At 41.9% G+C, this 24,701-nt stretch overlaps 1 protein-coding gene across 2 annotated transcripts in view; it reads right to left on the bottom strand.

Annotated features, from left to right (window-relative positions):
* The window catches only part of LOC144492905 (annexin A5-like), a 74,100-nt gene extending 51,917 nt beyond the window's left edge, over positions 1–22,183 (bottom strand). For both annotated transcript variants that reach the window (XR_013497653.1, XM_078211513.1), the window contains exons 1-5: positions 22,045–22,183; positions 21,756–21,782; positions 14,158–14,242; positions 11,995–12,089; positions 3,830–3,943 (exon numbers count right to left, since the gene is read on the bottom strand). Coding sequence is in view for 1 of the 2 variants with exons in the window: in XM_078211513.1 (XP_078067639.1) it covers positions 3,830–3,943; positions 11,995–12,089; positions 14,158–14,242; positions 21,756–21,773 (312 nt within the window). In the remaining variant the exon portion in view is untranslated. The remainder of the gene's footprint in view (positions 1–3,829; positions 3,944–11,994; positions 12,090–14,157; positions 14,243–21,755; positions 21,783–22,044) is intronic.
* Between the last annotated feature and the right edge of the window lie 2,518 nt (positions 22,184–24,701).

Genomic DNA, 24,701 nt, shown 5'->3' with positions numbered 1-24,701 from the left:
GGGACAGTGATGTTGGGCTCTGGACACTAATGGGCATTTTAATCCACCTAACCTTTGTGTTTACCCCAGTCCAACGCCGGCATCTCCACATCAATGGAAGAAGCCAGAGAGTGGTAGTGGAGGATTGCTTCTCTGAGTGGAGGCCTGTGACTAGTGGTGTGCCACAGAGATCAGTGCTGGGTCCATTGTTGTTTGTCATCTATATCAATGATCTGAATGATAATGTGGTAAATTGGATCAGCAAGTTTGCTGATGATACAAAGATTGGAGGTGTAGTGGACAGTGAGGAAGGTTTTCAAAGCTTGCAGAGGGATTTGGACCAGCTAGAAAAATGGGCTAAAAAATGGCAGATGGAGTTCAATGCAGACAAGTGTGAGGTATTGCACTTTGGAAGGACAAACCAAGGTAGAGCATACAAGGTAAATGATAGGACACTGAAGAGTGCAGTAGAACAGAGGGATTTGGGAATACAGATACCTAATTCCCTAAAAGTGGCGTCACAGGTAGATAGGGTCGTAAAGAGTGCTTTTGGTACATTGGCCTTTATAAATCAAAGTATTGAGTATAGAAGTTGGAATGTTATGGTGAGGTTGTATAAGACATTGGTGAGGCCGAATTTAGAGTATTGTGTGCAGTTTTGGTCACCTATTTACAGGAAGGATATTAATAAGGTTGAAAGAGTGCAGAGAAGGTTTACAAGGATGTTGCCAGGACTTGAGAAACTGAGTTACAGAGAAAGGTTGAATAGGTTAGAACTTTATTCCCTGGAGCGTAGAAGAATGAGGGGAGATTTGATAGAGGTGTATACAATTATGATGGGTATAGATAGAGTGAATGCAAGCAGGCTTTTTCCACTGAGGCTAGGGAAGAAAATAACTAGAGGACATGGGTTCAGGGTGAAGGGGGAAAAGTTTAAAGGGAATATTAGGGGGGGCTTCTTCACACAGAGAGTGGTGGGAGTTTGGAATGAGCTGCCAGATGAGGTGGTGAATGCGGGCTCACTCTTAACATTTAAGAAAAACTTGGACAGTTACATGGATGAGAGGGGTGTGGGGGGATATGGTCCAGGTGCAGGTCAGTGGAACTAGGCACAAAAATGGTTCGGCACAGCCAAGAAGGGCCAAAAGGTCTGTTTCTGTGCTGTAATGTTCTATGGTTCTAATATGTTTCACAGGTGGAGAGACAGCAACTCTACTGAATTGCTAAATAACGGGTTTAGCAGAAGATATAATTAGCAAAAGAAAGAGGCGAGCAAGTGGAGTCAGGGGCATAAGGAGAAGAGGAAGATTATCTTTGCTGATGGCAAAATGGGGAACAAGGGATAAAGACTGAGAATTCACACTGGAACCACCAAAAAGGAGGAATGATTTTTGAACTGAGGTCTATGAAACAATGAGATGCTTCATCACATGGTTCCAGAAATAGACACAAGATACAATTTAAAAAGGGATGGTGTTAATTATTTGAAAAAGGGGAATGTAGAAAAATCTGTGGTTACAGCAGAGTGTGCCAGCACCAACACAGGCAAGTGGGTTGAATGGCCTCTCCCACACTTGAATTTCAATTACCCTGTGAATATTCTCCTTTATTAAATCAGAGCCAGGGAATATTGTAGAAATGTTTATGTGGAATGGACTATCCTGTGAGAAGTGCCCCACACACCAAGCTCACTGCCCTTTGTGCCACCTCTCAGCTTGGATCAGGTCAGTCTGTGCCACTTGGTTTTAACATGTGAAGCTCAAGTATAGATCAGCTCTGCTTGTGGTCCCCCATTCAAGGTTTCAAGAGAACTGAGAACTCTCCCCTCCATCTTGACTCTTTTTTTATTTGTTTCCTGGGTTTATCCCAATGCAAACATCCCCTCCCTCCCCGCAGGACCATCCGTCACATGTTCTTCAGTTCTGCCTTCACTCCAAACTGACTTTTGATCTCCAATAACACATTCCGTAATATTACATTTATGCCACTATTAGCACCTTCTATGGTCGTTAACACTTCCTTTGTCTTGTCTCCATGACATTTTTGTCAATTGCTCCTCAATTCTGACCTATCCCTGTCCCACCATCGCCACATACATCTCCAACTATATAATCCATTACCTTTCTACCCCTCTTCAGTTCTGAAGAGTCATATGCACTCAAAACATTAACTCATTTCTCTCCACAGATGCTGCCAGACCTGCTGAGTTTAACCAACATTTTGTTTTTAGATTTCCAGTATCCGCAGTATTTTGCTTTGACGTGTAGAAAATTCAGCCTATTAAAAAGGTGATTGTCCAGCCTGACAGCCCTTGGCGCAATGCAGCGGGTTCTGGGTGTGTAGGTTCAGGGTAAATGTCAATGGATTCCAGGATATTACTAGTTATAAGTAAAATAATTGGGCGTTACATTGTTCCACCTATTCAACGATGTGGAGATGCTGGCATTGGACTGGGGTAAACACAGTAAGAGTTTTAACAACACCAGGTTAAAGTCCAACAGGTTTATTTGGTAGCAAATGCCAAATAAACCTGTTGGACTTTAACCTGGTGTTGTTAAAACTCTTACCACCTACTCAACTGCAGGGGACTCAACTTTTATAAGGTTTGCATTGTAAACATTTGCAGATATTAAATGCTTGGAACATCTGGCTGGATTTTACATGGTGCCACAGCCTCTGTCCCAATTAAAAAGTCAAAAGGGATTGTATATAAAACACTCAGGGCAGTAAATTAACAACATCGGGAGCTGACAACTCAGAAATCCCAGCAGCAGCAGCTGGGAACAGTGGTCATTGCTGGGAAGATAGGCAGTCCCTAAAGCTGAGAAGCCCAGATACGTCCGGTGTCGGGGTTTCAGTGAGTAAGAGGTGGGGTGAGACTGGGTTCAAGAAGCTGGAGGAAGAATAAAGGGAGACGGATGTCCTCAGGCCCAGGGGACCTGCAAAGGTACTTTTTCCACCTCCTCTTTAGACATCGCCCCTCACAGCTAAAGCTGCCGGGCTTTCCGCATGGAATCACGTTACTGCAGGCGAAACACTGACAGGGGAGGGATGAGGTCCTTAATTCACCAGTAATTGGCAACATAAGCACCTCAATGAGCCCAATGGCAGGGGCATCCCAATGTCTCCTCTTCTACCCTGCCCCCACAAAATCTGAGACAGATTTGGAGTGGATGGGTAGGCAGCAGGAATGCCACCCACTGGATTTTACATGCAATCTTCAGAGCTGCTGGCCGGGGAATCATAAAATCCTGCCCATCATGTGGTCAAGTCTCCATCTAGAGTTGGTAACTCTATCTTCAAGTGCCCAAATGTTCACAGGAAGGAGGGGTGTGCCAGCGTGCAGAACTCCATCAAGACCAGGGATGTGGAAGTATTGCTGAACCTAATGGCAGAAGACCATTTTAATTTTTTTCTTTTCTTGCTGCTGCAGCCCTGGATCTTTCGGGACCATCCCCAGCATTTGAGACCATGGGGCAGGCTGCAAATTGAAGGTTGCAGGGTGAGAGGAACAGGGTGGGGGAATCACTGAGTATGGGAAGGAGGAGAGAAAGATGCCATCATCTGCAAAGTGATGGCCAAAACACTCCTGCTTCTCCTGGTCCACAAGGAGTGCTCCAAAAAGCACAAACGTGGGAGTGAATTCAAGACTTGATTAACCTGACCAGCAGCAGTGTTCCAAAATTAATAACTGGGATCTTATAGCAATAAGGTCTATTGGAGCCTTAAACAATGTTAAAAAACTGGATTGATGAAGTTGTGTATTTTTGGCATCTAACTGATCTTCCATGTAAAACAAGATCTTCAAGGCATCACAGTAAAAAGCAGAAGAATCCACCGAACAATTTACCTTAAGTGCGTTGTGCAATTCAGAGACATCATATTGTAGAGGAGTCTTCATCAGCCCAACAATCAGCTTCTCAAACTTGCCACTCAGTTCAGACTTCAGATCCTCAACAAGATCCTGTTGTATATAAATAAGATTACTGTTAGACAGTGCATTCTTTCAACAAGTCTCTGCCAAGATTCAACAGTGAATACAGTTGACACATGTTTGCACTTAGTGAGAGTCAGAGTAGGAATTTGAATTTTATTTGAGAATGGACATTAATAAAAATATCTGATGCAAGAGTGAGTAAGCAGCTCGGGACTAAAATGGATCGTAATATCAAAGCAGGATATTTAACGACCATAAAACCTTTGTTCAAACCCGATCCTTCTTCTCTGATCACTCTTTAAAACACAGAATAAAGAAACACCAGAAACCCTGTGGCTAAAACTCCCAATTACCTCTGCTTTTGAAAGAATAATGGCAATTCCTGCTTTTTAAAATCTTGCTTGGAATATAAGACAGCAGCCTGAATAGTCCAACTGATTAAAGATGTCATTACTTGAGAAAATCTTATAGGAATTTAAAAGTGGAACCAAGGGCAGAAAAAGACAACAGGCTTTTAAAGGTCAGGGCATGGAATAGAATGGAAGCAAAGATGAGTTTGAATTAGGTCACATTATTGCATACTGTTCCAATTAACCATTAGTAAAGATATAATGAAGGATTTACTAGAAGATTACCGGAACTGAAAGGTTTTGAATAGAGGTTTAAGAAAATGATGGCTATTTGTTAAATTATAAATTGAAGTGTGAAATTCAACAGTGAAAAGATTGTACCATTAGTTAAAAAGAGAAGAACTTGCTGACACTTCTTTTTTTGACCTTGGGATAACAAAGTGCTTTTCAGACAATTTTTTAAAGCGGTGTAGTCACAAGTGTAACGCAAGGAAATTGCAACCAGTTAATAGCAATAAAGATAATGACTTGAGAATCTAGTTGAAGGATAAACATTGGCTATGGCACCAGGGGAACTCTCACTTCCTCCAATGAAGCCAGCATGGTGGCACAGTGGTTAGCACTGCTGTCTCAGCTGCAGAGATCTGGGTGCAATTCCTGGCTTGGGTCACTGTCTGTGTGTAGTTTGCACGTTCTCCCTGTGTCTGTGTGGGTTTCCTGTGTTGGGGCGGCACGGTAGCACAGTAGTTAGCACTGCTGCTTCACAGCTCCAGGGTCCCGGGTTCGATTCCCGGCTCGGGTCACTGTCTGTGTGGAGTTTGCACATTCTCCTCGTGTCTGCGTGGGTTTCCTCCAGGTGCTCCGGTTTCCTCCCACAGTCCAAAGATGTGCGGGTTGGGTTGATTGGCCAGGTTAAAAATTGCCCCTTAGAGTCCTGATGCGTAGGTTACAGGGATTAGCGGGTAAATATGTGGGGGTAGGGCCTGGGTGGGATTGTGGTCGGTGCAGACTCGATGGGCCGAATGGCCTCCTTCTGCACTGTAGGGTTTCTATAAAAAAAAAAAATCCTCCCACAGTCCAAAGATGTGCAGGTCAGGTGCATTGGCCATGCTAAATTGTCCCTTAGTGTCCCGGGATGCATAGGTTAGAGGAATTAGCAGGGTAAATATGTGGGGTTACGGGGATAGGGCCTGGGTGGGATTGTTGTCGGTGCAGACTCGATGGGCCGAATAGCATCCTTCTGCACTGTAGGGTATCTATGGTTTCTAAGCCAATGCATATGTTAATTTGAAGGACAGGCAGGGCCTTAGTTTAGCCACTTATCAGAAGGCAGCAGCTTAGACGGTCCAGCACACCCTCACAACTGCACTAAAGTGTCAGTCCCTGTTAAGTGCTCAAGTTTCTGGAATTGGCAAATCAGTAAAAAAGGAACAATGAAATCTAGAGGCAATTCAAGGTTTTTATGTCACACAGTAAGTTACTACATTATAGATGTTGCCACAAGTGGTTACTAAGGCAGAGGCAACACATCTTATTTTTACATTTTTAACCTCCCTCACCAGGAGAAATTCACTCATGCTGTGCAAGATTTTCTACCCATTGAAAATGATGGTCAAAAAATCAGGCAAAGTGGCACCCAAATTTCTCTGAAACTCTCCTCAGAGTAAAAACATTTCATTGTACTGCCCTCTCGGTCAGGGTGGTGTAAACAAAGTTAGATCAACAATGGCTGCATCTCAGTGTGACACACAAGAGATTGGGGTGAAATTCTTTTTTAGATTTTGTTTGAGGAATGAAGAGCCGAAGAATATTGGGACACACTTCTTGAAACTTCTGAAGTTAATTTTGAGGAAGTTTGAGTCATTTGAAAGATTGCTCCATTTATTCACATTGTATTCAGGTACACAGTGAGTCAGCGTGAAAGAAACTCTGATCACTGTGGATATGATACGAATTTAGAAAATCAGTCTTAGAGACACATTCAAAGGAGGCCTGTAAGGAACAAGAAAGTCAAGGCTAAGATTTTCAGGAAAGGCAGTAAACTGTCGTGGAAAGAAGCCCAAGAGGAGGCCCGGGTTATGGAAATGACAGGAATAGACGGGTGCAGATTGAAGGGAATTCTTTTCCTGAGCAGGCAAGGGAGGATCCACTGGCTTTTAGCGAGATCCAGGCCACAGCAGCCCCATTCAGAGTCTCAGAGTCAGAAAATAAGAGCTACCATTGCCATGGTAGCCATCAACCCTTTAAACATACCCAATTTGAGGAAATTTGAGTCATTTTGCTCAAATTGTGCAAGATTGTTCCATTTGTGCACGTCTTATTCCAGTTCACAATGAATCAGCGTGGTACATAATTGAAAAATATTAGGGGACAATGGAGGAGTTTTTAACAAAGAGGATTGATACAATTATAGTGGGAGGTTACACATTTGGTTGAAAGTGAATATAATAGGAGCAAGAATAAAGTAAATAATGAAGGAGCCAGATGCTTTTAACATGGTGTCTAACCAATGTTGCAGGAGTCAGGAAAAAAAGGAGAATGGCACTAAGGCACAATGCTCATTTGGAGAGCCGGTGACGACACATTGAGCCAAATGGCTTCCTTCTGCGTCTTAATAATTCTGTGATTCCCTGTCAAGGTGATATATTCAAGTGGGAAGGCTGTCTTAATCGCAGTACTAAGAAGTAGAGGAAACAGTAATGCTCCAGGTTGTGGTAAAGCTCCAGGTCGCAGGCAAGCACCAGGTTGAGATTGTGGTAGATCTAAAGCTAGTTCAGGACGCTGGGAAACTGTGAACGCACACACAATAGGTTTGGAAACAGAAGTTCATGTTATCGAACAAGATCGAGAGTTGTACTTGGCCACAGAGCAGATGGATGATGAAAGTAATAGGGCTGAAGATAGCATTCCAGTGCCCGCTGAAGCAGAAAGAACAAACTCTCCCAGGTGGAAAGAAGTTGGAACTGGGCCAAGTTATTTACAGTCAGGGTCAGTAAGGATGTGTCTGACATTGAGAGAGTGCCAACACATCACAAAGTGGTCTTTGAAGGAGGACCAATGATAAAATTAGCCATCACCCAGCCAAAGTCAAGGTAAAGGACATTGTAAAGCTGACCTTTTGCAAGGCTCAGCACAGTTAGAAACAGCAAGTAAAGAGCTGGATAGATTAGAAAGAACAGGAATGATTAAGGTGGGGAAGAGCAGAGAATGTGCTGAAACTGGTCATTTTAAAGAACAGACAGATCTGTTCACGTATGTGGAAATAAACAAACAGTAAATAAGGTGATCAAGGATGATATCTCCCCACTCCCTAGCAGTGAAGACTTGTTTTCTAATTTAGCCAATGGAATCAAGATGGATCTGTCAAATGCACAGTTCCATTAGAATGAACTGACAAGAGATAAGGAACCACTCACCAAAGGGTTGTATCAGTGTAACATATTATTTAGGGTGTCAACTGTGCCTGTACAATTCTACAGCATCACGGATCAGATGCTAAGTGAGATGAAAGTTAGCTCTGCGCACAAGCAGTGGGAGAGAGCACATCCTGAGTGAGACACAGCCAGAGTGTGTGTGTGTGTTTTGGGAATTTTGAGCACAGTGGGTATTCGGTGCTGAGGGGAAAGAGGTGCTTTTTTGGTCTGCTGACTTTATAATCTTCAGAGAGTGGTTTTGCCCAGCTGCTGGAGTAGAGGCTACAAGGGAGAGTGCTGACTGGCGAGTTGTGGATAAGGGGAGGTAAATATTTACTACTCATATTGCTTATAGTTTGTAAGGTCTTTTTGTGGTTTACCATTTGTAAGGGCTATATTCTGTAGTAATAAGGACCAGGGGATAAAGCACCCTAGAGTTATTGATATTAAGCATCTTCCAAAAGGTTTAATATTAAAAAGTCAGAAGAGCTCAAAGCCATGATGTGCTCCTCCTGCTCAATGGTGGGAAACCAGGATCATTTCCAGTGCCCGGGGTCAGCATGTGTGCAGGAAATGTCTTCAGTTGCAGCTGCTGGAAGCCTGGGTTTTGCAGCTGGAGCGATGGCCAGGGACACCGTGGAGCATCCATGCAGCGGAGAGTGGTGTGGATAGCACGTATAGAGAGGTGTTCTCACCGCAGGCTCAGACTCCACAGGCAGGGAGGGCATGGCTAACCACCAGGCAGGACAAAAGGACTAGGCAGGCAGTGTAGAAATCTCCTTTGGCTATTCCACGGTAAAACAGATATACTGCTTTGGATACTGCGGAGGGGAATGGCCTCTGAGGGAAAAACAGCAAGAGCCAAATTTGTTGCACCATGATTAGTTCTGGGGAAAAGTAAAAAGTGTGGGAATGCAATAGTTATAGGGGATTCAGTTGCAAGGGGAATAGAAAAGCATTTCTGTGGCACAAACGAGACTCCGGGATGGTATGTTACCTCCCTGGTGCTCGGGTCAAGGGTGTCTCAGAGAAGATTCTGAAAGGAGAGAATGAACAGTCAGTGGTCATGATACAAACTGGACGGATTACATCTGGGCAGGGAAGTAATGATGTCCTAGATAGAACGTTTGCTCGAGTGGTAAAGGAGGGTTTAAACTACAATGGCAGGGGGATGGGAATCTATGCAAAGAATCAGAAGAGGGAAAATCAAGAACAAGAACAAAAGACAATAAGTGGACAGAAGAAAAGTGACGGGCAGTGAAATCAAGGACCAGTTTCAAACAGAGCTTAGACTCCACAGACAGGGAGGGAACGGGTGACCACCAGACAGGGCAAGAGGACTAGGCAGATAGTGTAGGAATCTCCTCTGGCTATTCCACTGCAAAATAGATATACCGCTTTGAATACTGTTGAGGGGAATGGCCCCTAGGGGGAAATTAGAGACACATGCAATAAAGGGATGTCTGTAATTATGGGTGACTTTAATCTGCAAATAGATTGGCAAATCAAATTAGTCACGATATCGTAGAGGAGGAATTCCTGGAGTGTGTATGGGATGGTTTTCTGGACCAATACGTTGAGTAACCAACTAGAGAACAGGCCACCTTGGACTGGATTTTGTGTAATGAGAAAAGAATAATTGGCAATCTAGTTGCGAGAGATGCCTTGTGGATGAGTGACCGTTATATAATAGAATTCATCATCGAGACAAAGAGTGATGTAGTTGACTCTGAGACTAGGATCCTGAATCTTATTAAAGGAAATTACGATGATGGCAACCACAGTCGGCTATGATTGATTGGGGAACGTTACATAAAGGATGATGGTGGATAAGAATGGCAAACATTCGAGGAGTGCGTGGGTGAACTGCAACAATTGTTTATTCCTGTCTGGCACAAAAGTAAAATGAGAAAGGTAGCCAAACCATGGCTTACAAGGGAAATTAGAGATAGTATTAGAACCAAGGAAGAGGCAGACAAATCGGTCAAGACAAACAACAGAGCCGAGGATTGGAAGAAGTCGAATTCAGCAAAGGAAAATCAAGGGATTGATTAAGAGCAAAGTACAGTATGGAGAATAAACTTACAGAGAACATAAAAACTGACTATAAAAGTTTCTTTAGGTATGCAAGGAGAAAAAGATTGGTAAAGACAAATGTAGGTTCCTTACAGTAAGAAACAGGGGGATTTATAATGGGGAACAAAGAAATGGCTGACCAACCAAATATATACTTTGGTCCTGTCTTCACAAAGGAGGACACAAATAACACACCAGAAATGTTGGGCAACATGGAGTTTAGTGAGAGAGAGAGAGGAACTGAAAGAAATCAGTATTACTATGGAAATGGTGTTGGGGAAATTAATGGGATAGAAAGCTGATAAACCCCCAGGGCCTGATATTCAACATCCCAGAGTACTTAAGGAAGTAGCCCAAGAAATAGTGGATGCATTGGTGCTCATCTTCCAAGATTCTATAGACTTTGGAACAGTTCCTACAGTTTGGAGGGTAGTTAATGTAATCCCACTATTCAAAAAGAGAGTTAGAGAGAAAACAGGTAATTATAGACAAGTCAGCCTGACGTCAGTAGTGGGGAAAATTCTAGAGTCCATTATCAAGATTTAATAGCAGAGCTTTTAGAAAACAGTGGTAGAATCGGACAGAGTCAACATGGACTTACGAAAAGGAAATCATCCTTGATAAATCTAGTGGAATTCTTTAACAATGTAACTAGTAGGGCTGATGAGGGGGAAATCAGTGGATGTGGTTTATTTGGACTTTAAGAAGGTTTTTGACAAAGTCCTACTGAAGAGATCAGCATGTAAAATTAAAGCGCATGAGATTGGGGGTAGTTTATGGAGATGGATAGAAAACTGGTTGGCAGACAGGAAATAAAGAGTAGAAATAAATGGGTCTTTTTGTGAATGGCAGGCAGTGACAAGTGGGGTACTGCAGGGATCAATGCTGGGACCCCAGCTATTCACAAGATTAATGATTTAGATGAGGGAACTAAATGTAATATCTCCAAATTTGGAGATGACACAAGATGTGTGTAGATCAGGGGTCTCCAAACTACGGCCCGCAGGCCACATCCGGCTGGAAGTTTGGAGACCGCTGGTGTAGATCATTTGTTTGAAAGAGGAAAGCTGACAAAGGGACAGCATACAAATTCCCTATAGTCCAAATTCCTCCTACAATACAAAGTGGAAGTCAGAAAGAAAGTGAAAGTCACAAAGGTATTCTGGAAATGGTCCATACATGAACCATTCTAATGTACAAGTTGCCCCCCCCTCCCCCAATTAGGGAGAGAATGTAGTATACTGCAAGAATTGAGCATTTTGTTATACTGCCCTCTCTGTTGAGGAGGTATAAATAGTGTTAGTTCAACAACGACTGCTGTGGATCCACACATTGAGTTTCTCTCAGTATAATCCATATTGTTTGTCAGTGGGAGATTGGTGATTTGAGGAGTGGGAAGGTAGGTTTGCCAGTTAATTCCCAGGAGGGAGGCCAATCACATCTTGGGGTCAGATGGAGGTGGGGAACAGCGGATAGCACTCCTGTTCCTGGTCTAGTAGCAGTGCTGGAAAAGCAATTAAGTGCCGGCTTTGAGTACAACAACCTCTGCCTTGCTTCCCCCGAGTCCTGAATCACAGCCCACAGCAATAAACATTAAAATCTGAGGCACACCGTCACATTAGTATTCTAAATTATTGACTCACCTTTTCAAGAACAGATTACTCGCCTGTCACCCAAGCCCCACTCCACCATATATGCGCATACCTCCTATCTGACTGGAACAGGCGGGGAGTGGGGGGGGGGGGGTTATGAGAAACCTGCTCTCAAGAAATGGGTGAGTAACTTAATCATTTCCCTGTCCCTCTTCCATCCATCCTGGGGGATTAAAATTGTCTCATTATTCTAGTGATCAAGTGGCCCATCAATGGAACAGGCTCCGGAGGACGACAGTGGAAGCAGACTGTGTTGATCCAAATGAAAATTAGACAGCTTTGTGACAGAAATTATGATTAATTTAATACATGACATATCACACTTGGAAGGATCAGGTGACTTTGGACCTATATTTCATAAAGATTTCTCCACTGGGGTTTTTCCTTGCCTCATGTCTCTGTCGATTGTAAATGAACTGATAAAGAGATTGAATCATAATCTCCATTATTATATCCTGTGGCTACCATGATTGTAGAAGGAGAACTAGACGGTTCTTTTTTTTTTGTCTAATTATTTATGTTTCCACTAACTCCATTAAAAGCGGTTTGAACAGCATAAAGAAGCAGGCACATTAATGTTTTCCTACCCTGCCAAACAGAGTTTTGTATTGAAGGCAGATTTTCATACGCTGGGCGCTGCTCCTGGTCGTTAGGATGTGAAGGATGGCACTTTCATCAGTACCTACAGGACAAGAGAAAATCTAAAACTTAATGCAGACAGAACCATGTCAATTTATTGCTCATATCCTATAGTTCTGATGGACAACCTGTACTTGAAACATGAAGCCTTCCTTTTTAGATACTGTCCAAGGAGGGCAAGTATACCTTCCATTTCCGTGACATTGTATCATTATGACTTTGGACAAGGCTGGAGGGACTTGAACATGGAATTTTGGGAAATGTGAGCACAGATTTAGAGGCAACAACATATTCGTGGACTGGGGGAGGGGGAAGATTGAATCTGGGGCAGTATACTACATGCACAGAGCAGTTTTCAAAGAGTCATGGACAGTATCCATAAAGAGAAACTAAAACTTTACAGTTTTGTGGTGACAGGATTTGTTATTAATCCAAGTCATTAAACCAAAATAACCAGCTCTCCAATTTCACTCCTAGCTCGGATTGTAAGATCATTGTTCTGGTTTCATCAAAAGAAACATTTATTTGTGTTTATCCTATCAAATTCATTTATAATTTGAAATATCAATGATTAGATCATCTCTCAATCTATTAAATTTAAGGGGCTACATGCCATATTTTTGCAACTCAACAATTAACTCATTAAGTCCAGGGATCATTGTGGTGAATCTGCTCTGTATCCTACGGCAAACATATCTTTCCCAGGATATAAAGCCCAAAAATACAGTGCTACTTGGTTTTAATTGTTACATTTGAAAACATTTTCCCTTCATTAGTCATTCAAGAAAGGAGGAGGAGTTAATACTTTGCAAACAGTAGTACAAATTTGAAACACCTGCACCAGATCCTCAATAACAGAATGCCAAAAATCTACGAAGCAGGTTGAGGTTTTTTTTAAATTAACTTTATGGGACTTAGAGTCATAGAGGTTTACAGCATGGAAACAGGCCTTTTGGCCCAACTTGTCCATGCCGCCCTTTTGTTTTAAACTCCTAAGCTAGTCCCAATTGCCCACATTTGGCCCATGTAACTGTCTAAATGCTTTTAAAAGACAAAATTGTACCCGCTTGTTCCAGACTCTCATCATCCTGTGTGAAGAAATTGCCTCTCTGGACACTTTCATATCTCTCCCCTCTCGCCTTAAACCTATGCCCTCTAGTTTTAGACTCCCCTACCTTTAGAAAAAGATATTGACTATCTAGCTGATCTATGCCCCTCATTATTTTATAGACCTCTATAAAATCACCCCTCAGCCTCCTACGCTCCAGAGAAAAAAGTCCCAGTCTATCCAGCCTCTCTTTATAACTCAAACTATCAAGTCCCGGTAGCATCCTAGTAAATCTCTTCTGCACTCTTTCTAGTTTAATAATATCCTTTCTATAATAGGGTGACCAGAACTGTACACAGTATTCCAAGTGTGGCCTTACCAATGTCTTGTACAACTTCAACAAGACATCCCAACTCCTGTATTCAATGTTCTGACCAATGAAACCATTGGTCATGTACCAACCGACTGAAGAACAGCTTCTTCCCTGCTGCCACCAGACTTTTGAATGGACCTACCTTATATTAGGGTGATCTTTCTCTACACCCTGTGACTGCAACACTATATTCTGCACCCTCTTCTCTACTTTCCTTCTCCACTATGTACTCTATGAACGGTATGTTTTGTTTGTATAGTGTGCAAGAAACAATGCTTTTCACTATATCCCATACATGTGACAATAATAAATCAAATCAAACCACCAAGAGCAGTAGCAGGAAGAGAACAACATAGTTTGAAGTCTTTCTCAGACTGAAGTACAGGACCACAAAGCAAAACGATCATAGTTCCTCTGCCAAGTTATCTTGAACTCTAAGATGCCCAATATCCAGCAACCTGGGTTCTGCTGGATATTGTCAATCACATCAGGTAGACTGCAATCTCCTAATTGCAAGGCAGCTACATACTGGCTAATGGAGACTGATGGATAGTCAGAAACTCTCAAATGTTGTCTTTACACACATCATACAGCAAAATTCTTAACACAAGAATGATTCAAGAAACATATAGAAGAAACGTTATTTAGTTGAAGTATTTCTAACGTTGGTGTTAACACAAGAATACTTACCCAGTCCTTTCATTGCTTTTCGAAGCAACTCTGCATCATGATTTGCATCAAAGTTTGGGAAGTCCTTAATAGTTCCTCTTGGAGCCTAGACAACAAGTACAATTGAAAAGCTATTACTATTTTTTAAATATAGACAGCTAAAATTTACAAACATTTGTAATCCTAAAGTCCACAAAGAGAGCATTTTTTTTCCTCTTTACCTCTTAATGGCAAGCTTTGATGCTACTGTAAAAAATACACATTCCAGATGATAGGGTTGCAGCTTCATTGCCCACAGTACTGACTAAGCTGTGCTCTAGGGATTAATGCTCAATTAATACCTTGGCAATATTGGACAAAGCCAGAACTTCAGCCAACTAAAATACACTATCAATCTGTAATTTATTCACTCAATTCTATGCAGCCAAAATTTACAGAAATTTTTCTAAGCACAGGGAAAGTTATTTTAACTTTGCTGTCGCGAATTAACTTTGCACGGTTCCATTTTACTGTTCAACACCACACCCCGCACCACCCCCCCTCCCCCACCATCATATCAAATTCAATGCCAACTCAGACATTATACACATTTTGTCCTCATGTGCAACCTCAGTACTTCTGAGCAGCCTCAACAAAAGTATCAACGTTGAACCTTTGTACATGTCACTGATTTAATGCAAACAGAATAATACCCCAGAAATCTAACATTTAGGATACAGAAGCAGTTTTGGACTTATTTTACAAGATCAAGAGTAGTTTGAGATTCATTGAAATTAGAACTGCGAGATCAGGGCCAGTATCATCGCTATCGGGGATCAGGAATGAACTGGAACTCCTGACATGCACACTTGCATAGATTTATACCAGGACTCACGGAAAGCAGAAATGTACTGCTCCGAAACCTACAGGGATGATCCTGCTGATCCCACTGTCAAATCTTGGACCAAATGCCCAGAAGGTGCACCAAAAGGTACATCTGTTTGATTCAACCAGTCCATTATAGGTGCTGAATCTACACAGGAAGAAGTTTAAAACAAGCTGATTTCAAGGCAGCAGCAGCAGGAGTGAACTTTTTAAGGTGAGTTCAGACAATTTAATTTGAGTTTTATTGTCTGTAACTTTTAAGCATGGCATATTAGACCTGTTAAATATACAAGACTTTTTAAAAACAAAATAGAAGTAACAGCCATTTGTCTTATCAAGGTTAATGTAACTCCTTTAAGATTGTGTTTGTCATTTATCAGGTGACTTCAAAATGACAGACTATCGTTCATACAGGTTAAATCTGAGAGGTGGAAACACGTCTTTTCTAACTTGCGGTCTTTCTGGGTTCTCTCATGCAAAAGTAAGAGCAAGACGCAGGCAGCAAGAATGAGGAGTCACACACCATTCCCACAGGCTGTTCAGAAGAATCAATTAGCCATTTTGAGGGAACACTTAGAGAAAAGATATCAGTCGATATGTCACAGGAATTATGTACGAGGCAAATAGACTTCATTAAGGAGACCATCAATTGCCTCTGTGATATCTTACAAAACGACCTTATGTCAAGTTCCAGATACTGCAGCCCAGAGCAGATGGACACGTGACTGGTGTAGAGCGAGAGGGCTTTTGAGTCCTGTGACATTGGGACAGTTAAAACCTGCACAGGGCAGGTGGGTTGAGCCACAGAGCCAGAACCAACATTCTTGTGGGACGATTTGCTAATGCTATTGGGGGGAGAGTTTAAAGTAACTTGGCAGGGATGTGGGAACCAGAAGGAAATAATGAGGGAAATCAAGGTGAAGAGAGAATTGAGAGAGAGAGTTTGCACTATAAATTGGATGAGAGTAAGAAGGAATTTGGTAAAGTCTAAATGAGGTTTACTGTCAGTAAATGTGAATACACAGAATCTGGTAAATAGGATCAACAGGCTGAAGGCCCAGTATGTGGAAATATGATGTGGCAATAACAAAGACCTGGCTCAAAAGAAGAGGACTATATGATAAACACTCCTAGACAAAGGCTGTTCAGAAAAGAAAAAGAGGTGGGGAAGCAGTATTGGTCAAGGAGAGCATTATCCTGCTGGAGAGAAAGGATATCTTCAAAGGGTCAAGGGCAGAATCTATGTAGTGAAAGCTAAGAACCATTGCACTACAGGATATATTCTGTAAGGAGGCATTGCTGCATCTGGTTCTGGGAAATCAGATGGATCATTAGCAGAACATTTAGGGGAGAGTAATCGGAGTATCATAAGGTTTAGATTGCTATGGAAAAAGACAAGGAGCAATCCGGAGTAAAAATAATTAATTGGGGGAAGGTCAACGTCAATGGGGCAAGAACAGATCTGATGCTGATAAACTGAGGTCAAAGATTTGCAGGCAAAACTATAACTAAAACTGCCTTTATAGAGTTAGTTTATAGGGCGGCAAGGTGACACAATGGTTAGCACTGCTGCCTCACAGTGCCAGGGACCCGAGTTTGATTCCAGTCTCAGTTGACCGTGTGGAGTTTGCACATTCATCATGTCTGTGTGGGTTTCCTCCGGGTGCTCCGGTTTCCTCCCACAGTCCAAAGATGTGCAGGTTAGGTTGACTGACCGTGCCAAATTGCCCCTTAGTGTCAGGGGGACTGGTAAGGTGAATACGTGGAGTTATGGGAATAGGGCCTGGGTAGGATTGTTATCGGTGCAGGCTCGTTATCGGTGCAGGCTCAGTGGGCCAAATGGCCTCCTTCTGCACTGTTGGGATTCTATGATTCTAGGTACTGTCGAGCTATATTCCCACATGGGGGAAAGTTTGGACAAACAAATCTAGAGCTTCCTAGATGACGAGTGATAGAGAGCAAGATGAAGTAGAAAGAGAATGCATATGTCAGGTGGATAATACAACTGAGAATCAGGCAGAATATAGAAAAAAATTTTGGGGCAGGCGGGTGGTGCAGTGGAAAAAGAAACAAGAGAAGCAAAGAGAGAGGAGTAGTAGAAACTAGCAGCTAACATAAAAAGGAAATCAAAGGTCTTCTATTGGCAGATAAATAATAAGACAAATGGTAAAAAGGGAAGAGCTGATTAGGGATCTATACATAGAGGCAGGGGACATGGCTAAAATACTAAATGAGTATTTTGCATCTGTCTTTACGAAGGAAGAAGATACTGTCCAGGTCATAGTGAAAGAGGAAGTAGTTGAAACACTTAGACCTTTCCTGTGCTTAACGGCATATGAGGCAGATAAAGCACGTGTTTATGACTGCTTCCATGGCTAGTGTTTCCTGGAACAGGTTGTCAGTCTGATGCCTGAGGGACATTAAATATGGTTGACCAGGAGAATATCCCACTCTTGTCATCTGTCATAAGCATAATTGGGAGGATTTACAGGTTTGGTCACGTTATGAATGGATCTTTTGTGGCCATCAAGTCCTTGAGTACGAGGACTTGAACCCGGAGCTTCTGGCTCAGCAGCAGGGATGCTACCAACTGCAATACAAGAGGTCGTCGTGACACTTTATGGGCCAAATAAAATGATAGAGGAACATTAGATTGGCCTGCTATACTTAAAATTTGACAAGTCACCAAGGTCGAATGAGGATGCTGAGCAAAGGGTGGAAATTGCAGAGTCACTAGCTATAATCTACCAAACTTCTTTAGTTATAGGAGGGGTACTGGAGAATTACAAATATTACACCCTTACTCAAAAATACGTTGCAAGGATAAACCAAGGTCAATGAAACTTGGTTATGGGAAAGTTTTTAGGAATGATAATTCAGGACAAAATTATCACTTGAATTAATGAAGGAAAACTACTACGGACGTGTTAAGGGAAAATTGTGTCTAATTAAGTTGCTTGAGTTTGTTGATGAGGTAACAGAGAGGGTCGATGAGGATAATTCTATTGATGTGGTGTATACAGCCCTCCAAAAGACATTTGGTCAAGTGTCACATAGCATGTTAGAATCCATGGAATATAAGGGATAGTGGCAGCCTGAATACAAACTGACTGAGTGACAAGAATCAAGTTACTGATGAATGGTTGTTTTTTGTACTGGCCGAATGTTTATAGTGTGGCTCCACAGGGGTCAGTGTTACAGCCAGGGTACATCTCTGCATGGTTTTGATTCTCCTTACGGTGTGAGGTGGCACGGTGGTTACACCGCTACCTCCAGGTTCAATTCCAGCCTTGGGTGACTATGTGTGGAGTTTGCACGTCCTCCGCGTCCACATGAGTTTCCTCCGGGTGCTCCAGATTCCTCCCACAGTCCAAAGACGTGCAAGTTAGGTTCATTGGCCATGCTAAATTGCCCCTTAGGTGTCCCAAGATATGTAGGTTAGGGGGATTAGCAGGGTAAATGTTTGGGGTTACAGGGTTAGGGCCTGGGTATGATGCTCTGTCTGAGAGTTGGTGCAGACTCAATGGGCCAAATGGCCTCCTTCTGCACTATAGGGATTCTAAGATTCTAAAGCTCTCTTTTTTCCAAATTAAAAAACAGCCACTTCAGTCCAAGGAAGCAATCATGCATCTTTTTTAATAAAAAGAGGCTATGCAATTCAAAGCATTCAAATTCTGAAAAATCTAGAAAGCCAACACGACACTTGTAGGAAAAATGCACAAGCATGCTGACTGACTTCAATAAGAATATTGACTTGTCTTGTCTCATTCTCAGGAAGGTAGATGAAGGCAGTGCAGTTGATGTTGTCTATATGGACTTTAGTAAAGCCTTTGACAAGGTACTGCATGGTAGGTTAAATCTCACAGGATCCAAGGTGAGGTAGCCAAATGGTTACAAAATTGGCTTGATGACAGAAGACAGAGGGTGGTTGTAGAGGGTTGCTTTTCAAACTGTAGGCCTGTGACCAGCAGTGTGCCTCAGGTATCAGTGCTGGGTCCACTGTTATTTGTCATTTATTTTAATGATTTGGATGAGAATTTAGGAGGCATGGTTAGTAAGTTTGCAGATGACACCAAGATTGGTGGGATAGTGGACAGTGAAGAAGGTTATCTCGGATTGCAATGGGGATCTTGATCAATTGGACCAGTGGGCTGATGAATGGCAGATGGAGTTTAATTTAGATAAATGCATCACCTCACATTTTGGTAGATTGAATCAGGGCAGGACTTACTCAGTTAATGGTAGAGTGTTGGGGAGTGTTACAGAACAGAGAGATCTAAGGGTACAGGCTCATAGCTCCTTGAAAGTGGAGTCATAACAGAGTGGTGAAGAAATAATTCAGCGTGCTTCATTTCATTGGTCATAACATTGAATACAGGAGTTGGGACATCTTGTTGAAGTTGTACAAGACATTGGTAAGACCACATTTGGAATATTGTGTACAGTTCTGGTCACCCTATTATAGAAAGGATATTATTAAACTAGAAAGAGTACAGAAAAGATTTACTAGGATGCTACCAGGAGTTGATGGTTTGAGTTATAGCAGAGGCTGGATAGACTGGGACCTTTTTCCCTGGAGCAGAGGAGACTTGGGGGTGATCGTATAGATAAAATAATGAGGGGCATAGATCAGCTCAATAGTCAACATCTTTTCCCAAAGGTAGGGGAGTCTCAAACTAGATGGCATAGGTTTAAGGTGAGAGGGGAGAGATATGAAAAGGGTCCAGAGGGGCAACTTTTTCCACAGAGGGTGGTGAGTGTCTGGAACAAGCTGCCAGACGTAGTAGTGGAGGTGGGTACAATTTTGTCTTTTAAAATGGATTTAGACAGTTACGTGGGTAAGATGGATATAGAGGGATATGGGCCAAATGCAGTCAATTGGGACTAGCTAAGTAAGCCCTACACAGCACCAGTTCCTTCTTTCACTTCCAGATCTATACAGCGCCTGGTGATTTCAGTCAAGGATGGCAGTATAAGCAGTGCAACTGCTGGCAGTACTCAAAGCTAGAAAAATAACAAAAATAAGAGCAGGCCATTTGGCCCTTCGACCCTGCTCCACCATTCAGTATGATCATGGCTGATCATCCAACTCAATAGCATGATCCTGTCTTCCCCCCATATCCTCTTCACCCCAAGAGCTATATCCAACTCCTTCCTGAAAACACACAATGTTTTGGCCTCAAGACAGGCACAATTAAAATTGTGAACCCTTTCACAATATAATCGAAGCCTGAATAAATATTGAAGCAACGGAATTTCCCTACAGAATGGGTGGTAGATTTACTGCCTGCTTGGGAAAAGGCAATTTTGTTCTACTCACTGAACAGAATCTCTGCACGGCTGAAATCACATATGAACGCAAAGTCAAACTATTGGCTTAATGTGGAAGGACAAGAGGGGGCATCACACTAAAAATCCAATTATTTATATCAATTTCCAAGCAGCACTGGACACAGTAAAATAACAATCCACAGGCAGTGGATAACAGCTCAGTGATACTCACTTCAAAGCAAAATTCAACATGGTTTCATATAAATTTTAGAAATTCCATGAAAAATAACATAAGTTGCCAAGTTAGCAATGTTTGGGTGCACCATTGAAATCAAATGTAATAAAATTTGTTGTGCAAGTTTTGTATCCAAAGACCTAGTACCCTTTGCAAAGAAGCCAGCCTAACTAAAGGTTTTAATTTTAAACACACATGAAGCAAACAAAGATTAAACAAAAACATACTGTCCAAGTGTTTAGGGACCAATATTCGCCCGATTCACAACCCCAATAAAAGCAACAGTTAAATAAAGCAGCACTGTCGCTTTAACAAAAATAACACTTCACGATTCACTTTCACAAATCTCTGCTTTAACAAAATTACTTCAACAGCAGTGAGATTTGGTGCCAATCGCCAAAGCTGAGAGGTAAACTAGTTCACAGCTGCCACGCACATGAACTTTGGCCAGACTGCAGTCACAGCAGCATTGACACGTTGCTAAGTAATATCGAACACTAACCACACCGCCTTCAGCTGAATAAAAATGGCACCAAGCATCAGTAACCGTTCAATGAAATTGGTAATCTCAACAAAAAAAACACAAGTAAATTCATGTTAAGACTCTGATCTTCAAATGTCACCACCTCCACTCGTATCCAAGCCAAACATAATAAAGAGGTTCAATCCCAGGCAGCTCTGAGCTAGCATATCTCTGGAATTACAGTTGTGTTTTAATTAATTTTGGTATCATTGTTTTAGGAAAGGAGCATATAGAACTGGAATGCATAGACAGAATTAGATTACAGCAGGAACAGCCTTGGTATCCCCTTTGCCCATCAAATAGCCTGCTGTCACTCATTGACAAGGCTCACATGATGCCCATTTGGGTCAATTGGCAGAGATTACTGACACTGGAATGATATGGTAAATCCTCAATATACTATAGCATAAAAAAACCCATCAAGCAATCCCAGAAGGCTGCATCCTGTCTGGATTCAGATTTTCTCTGACTTTTTCAAATATTTGGAATCAGTTCAACGTTTCCACCCTTTTTCAGAAAGTGCAGCCATTTAGCCTGTACAGTAACAGTATTAACTTAAAATGTTGGTTTGACTCTCTCTCGTCTCACAAGACTGAGTGTATTCAGCCTGGTTTCGCTTAAACAGAGCATTTTCCTACATTAAAAGTACATTTAAAGTTATTTACAAAATATTAATTAGTATATGAACAACGGTTTGTATTTCCATTCAGTTTGTATTTGACCTACCTTCCCTTTCGATGCCATTCTTCCAGTCTAGTCAAAACAAATAAGAGAACATAAGTGGAGGCAACCACAAAAAGTTGTTTAGATAACTTTTACTAATATCACTTCAAAGTTTCTTTCTGGGTTACCTCTTATTTTGGTTTTAACTCTAAATATACAACCAAATTCTAATCTAAGCAAGGTTACATCTTGATTCTGTTAAACTGAGCCGAATACAAATCTACCCGTTGCTTTTTCCTCCCCCGGTTTGTTTTTTTTTAAAGTATTAAAAACAGTCACAATGAAGGAATACCTGGTAGCCGAGCTTTGCAAAAGACTTCTCCCCGTTCTGTAACTGCACAACTCAAAAGCAAAAACCACTAGAAACGTGAACTCAAATTTTCCAACTCGCCCAGTTGTACTCCACCCCACCCTGCCCTGCCTAAGGAAGTGGTGTAACGTGACACTGATTGCTGGGAACTGTAGTCCTACTACCCACTGAGAGATTTTATCATCTATCCTTTTATTCATCCAGACTAATCTATACTGGCTCAGAGGTCCAGTTCAATGGGTTACAAGGGGGCTTAGCTAGGCTACAGTAGGTCACAAAGATCAAGGAATGGTTCTACTTATCTACCAGAGTCTAACTGCTTTAGAAAGGCGAGGTTTTGTTACATTAGAGAGAGGTGAAGGTATTGTTTGTGGGAAGTATCCTTTCCAGGTTTCAACTTGTCTGCTTACTTTGTCTCTCGCAGGTGGCTAAGATTTCTCTCTGATCTTCCCAGCCGTCACCTTCCTGTAATTTGTGTTATGTAACCTTATTATTCAGGATCCAACAAATTGTGCAGTTTTGCTGCAAATCTTGAGTTGTCAGTTTGTATTTGTGGTGAAGCTTGGGACTCTCATGAGTCTGTATTTTACTTTAACGGACCTCTTTCTAGGTGCAAAAGAGCCCAGGTAATTTGATCAATCAGCTTTAATTCCCTGATATGAAAAGTAATCCAACTTCAGCAGTATGCTGCACTTTTATATACAAAATGTCAAATAAAGTCAACAAAATCACTTATCCTGCCATGCTAGATCTAGCAGAGACTGATAGCCAGGTTCCGCACACATGAGGACGGCCTCAACCGGGATATTGGGTTCATGTCACATTATCTGTAACCCCCACAACCTGCCTGGATGTGCAAAATCCCACTAGCTGTCCTGTCTGGAGACAATACACATCTCTTTAATCTGTACTTAATGCTCCCTCCACTCACATTGTCTGTATCTTTAAAACTTGATTAGCTGTAAAGACTCACATTCCAATCATTATTCATGTAAATTGAGTTTGTGTCTTTGTGCCCTGTTTGTGATCAGAACTCCCACCCACCTGACGAAGGGACAGCCTGTTCCGAAAGCTAGTGGCTTTTGCTACCAAATAAACCTGTTGGACTTTAACCTGGTGTTGTTAGACTTCTTACAAGTCACATGGGCAGAGGATTGGCCCTTTGCTCTAGATCTACTACAAGAGTTACAAGTACAAAATAATTATCTTTTCATCATTGTGGAATCTCACACCTAATTGCAAAGACATTATAACACAAAACCAGAGGATTTGCAGATCAAAACTTGTTATGCCTGCAGAGCTGTTAACACACCCATCTCACACTTGGAACTGTCCAGTCCCATTTCAAAAGGGGTCCATTGAGAGGACAATGGTCTTCTTTTGCATTTTGATAAGCTTGTCCTCTAGTGGAGTCAGAGGGTCAGCATACAATGAATTCCTCACACAAAAGTCTCAACGTGGATGTTAATTCTTCCAAAATTAATAGGTGGGGTGTCATCAGTCATAATTCCTTTACTATTGCAATTCACAGTCTTAAAACTTTTCATTTTTCTATCCCCCCCCCCCCCGCCCCACTAAATGCATGTTAAAAATAATTCAAAAACACCTTCTGCTTACAGTTGGTGAGAAGAAAGAAGTTCAATTTGTATTTCTCCCCTGTCCATAACAAAAGGAAAAATTTCTAAATCAAGACAGCTTTGAAAGATTATATACATATATTAGGAACAAGAGGGAAGCTAGAGAAAGAGTTGGTCCACTTAAGGACAAAGGAGGGAAATTATGTGTAGAACCAAAGGAAGTAGGTGAGATCCATAATGAGGACTTTGCATCGGTATTCACAAAGGAGAGGGACACATTGATGTCTGGGAGGGGTATGTAAACCCTTTAGAACAAGTCATCATTACGAGGAAGGAAGTGTTAGGTAAATTAGAAAGCATTAAGGTAGACAAATCCCCAGGGCCAAATGGCATCTATCATGGATTACTGAGGGAGACAAGAGATAAAATTGCTGGGCCTCTAACAGAAATCTTTGATTCTTCATTGGCCACTGGTGAGGTCCCAGAGGATTGGAGGATAGCCAATGTTGTCCTGTTATTTAAGAAGGGTAGCAAGGATAACCCGGGTAATTATAGGCCAGTGAGCTTGACATCAGTGATAGTGAAATTGTTGGAGAAGATTCTTAGGAATAGGATCTATACGGATTTGGAACTGGATGGTCTTGTGAGCAACAGACAGCATGGTTTTGTACGAGGGAGGTCTTGTCTCACTAATTTAATTGAATTTTTTGAAGAGGCGACAAAAATGATTAACGAGGGAAGGGCTGTGGGTGTTGTCTACATGGACTTTAGTGAAGCATTCGACAAGGTCCCTCATGGCAGGCTGGTACAAAAGATTAAATCTTACGGGATCCGGGTGAACTAGCTAGATGGATTCAAAACTGGCTTGGCCATAGAAGACAGAGTGTAGTGGTGGAAGGGTGTTTTTCTGAATGGAGTTCTGTAACTAGTGGTGTTCCTCAGAGATCAGTGCTGGGACCTCTGCTGTTTGTAATATATACAAATGACTTGGAAGAAAACGTAGCTAGTCTGATTAACAAGTTTGCAGATGATACTAAGATTAGCAGAGTTGCGGATAGTGAT

The sequence above is a fragment of the Mustelus asterias genome, chromosome 1 (genome assembly GCF_964213995.1).
Source record: "Mustelus asterias chromosome 1, sMusAst1.hap1.1, whole genome shotgun sequence".
NCBI lineage: Eukaryota > Metazoa > Chordata > Chondrichthyes > Carcharhiniformes > Triakidae > Mustelus > Mustelus asterias.
The sequence above is the reverse complement of the archived record's forward strand: the minus strand, read 5'-3'. Positions and strand labels throughout refer to the sequence as shown.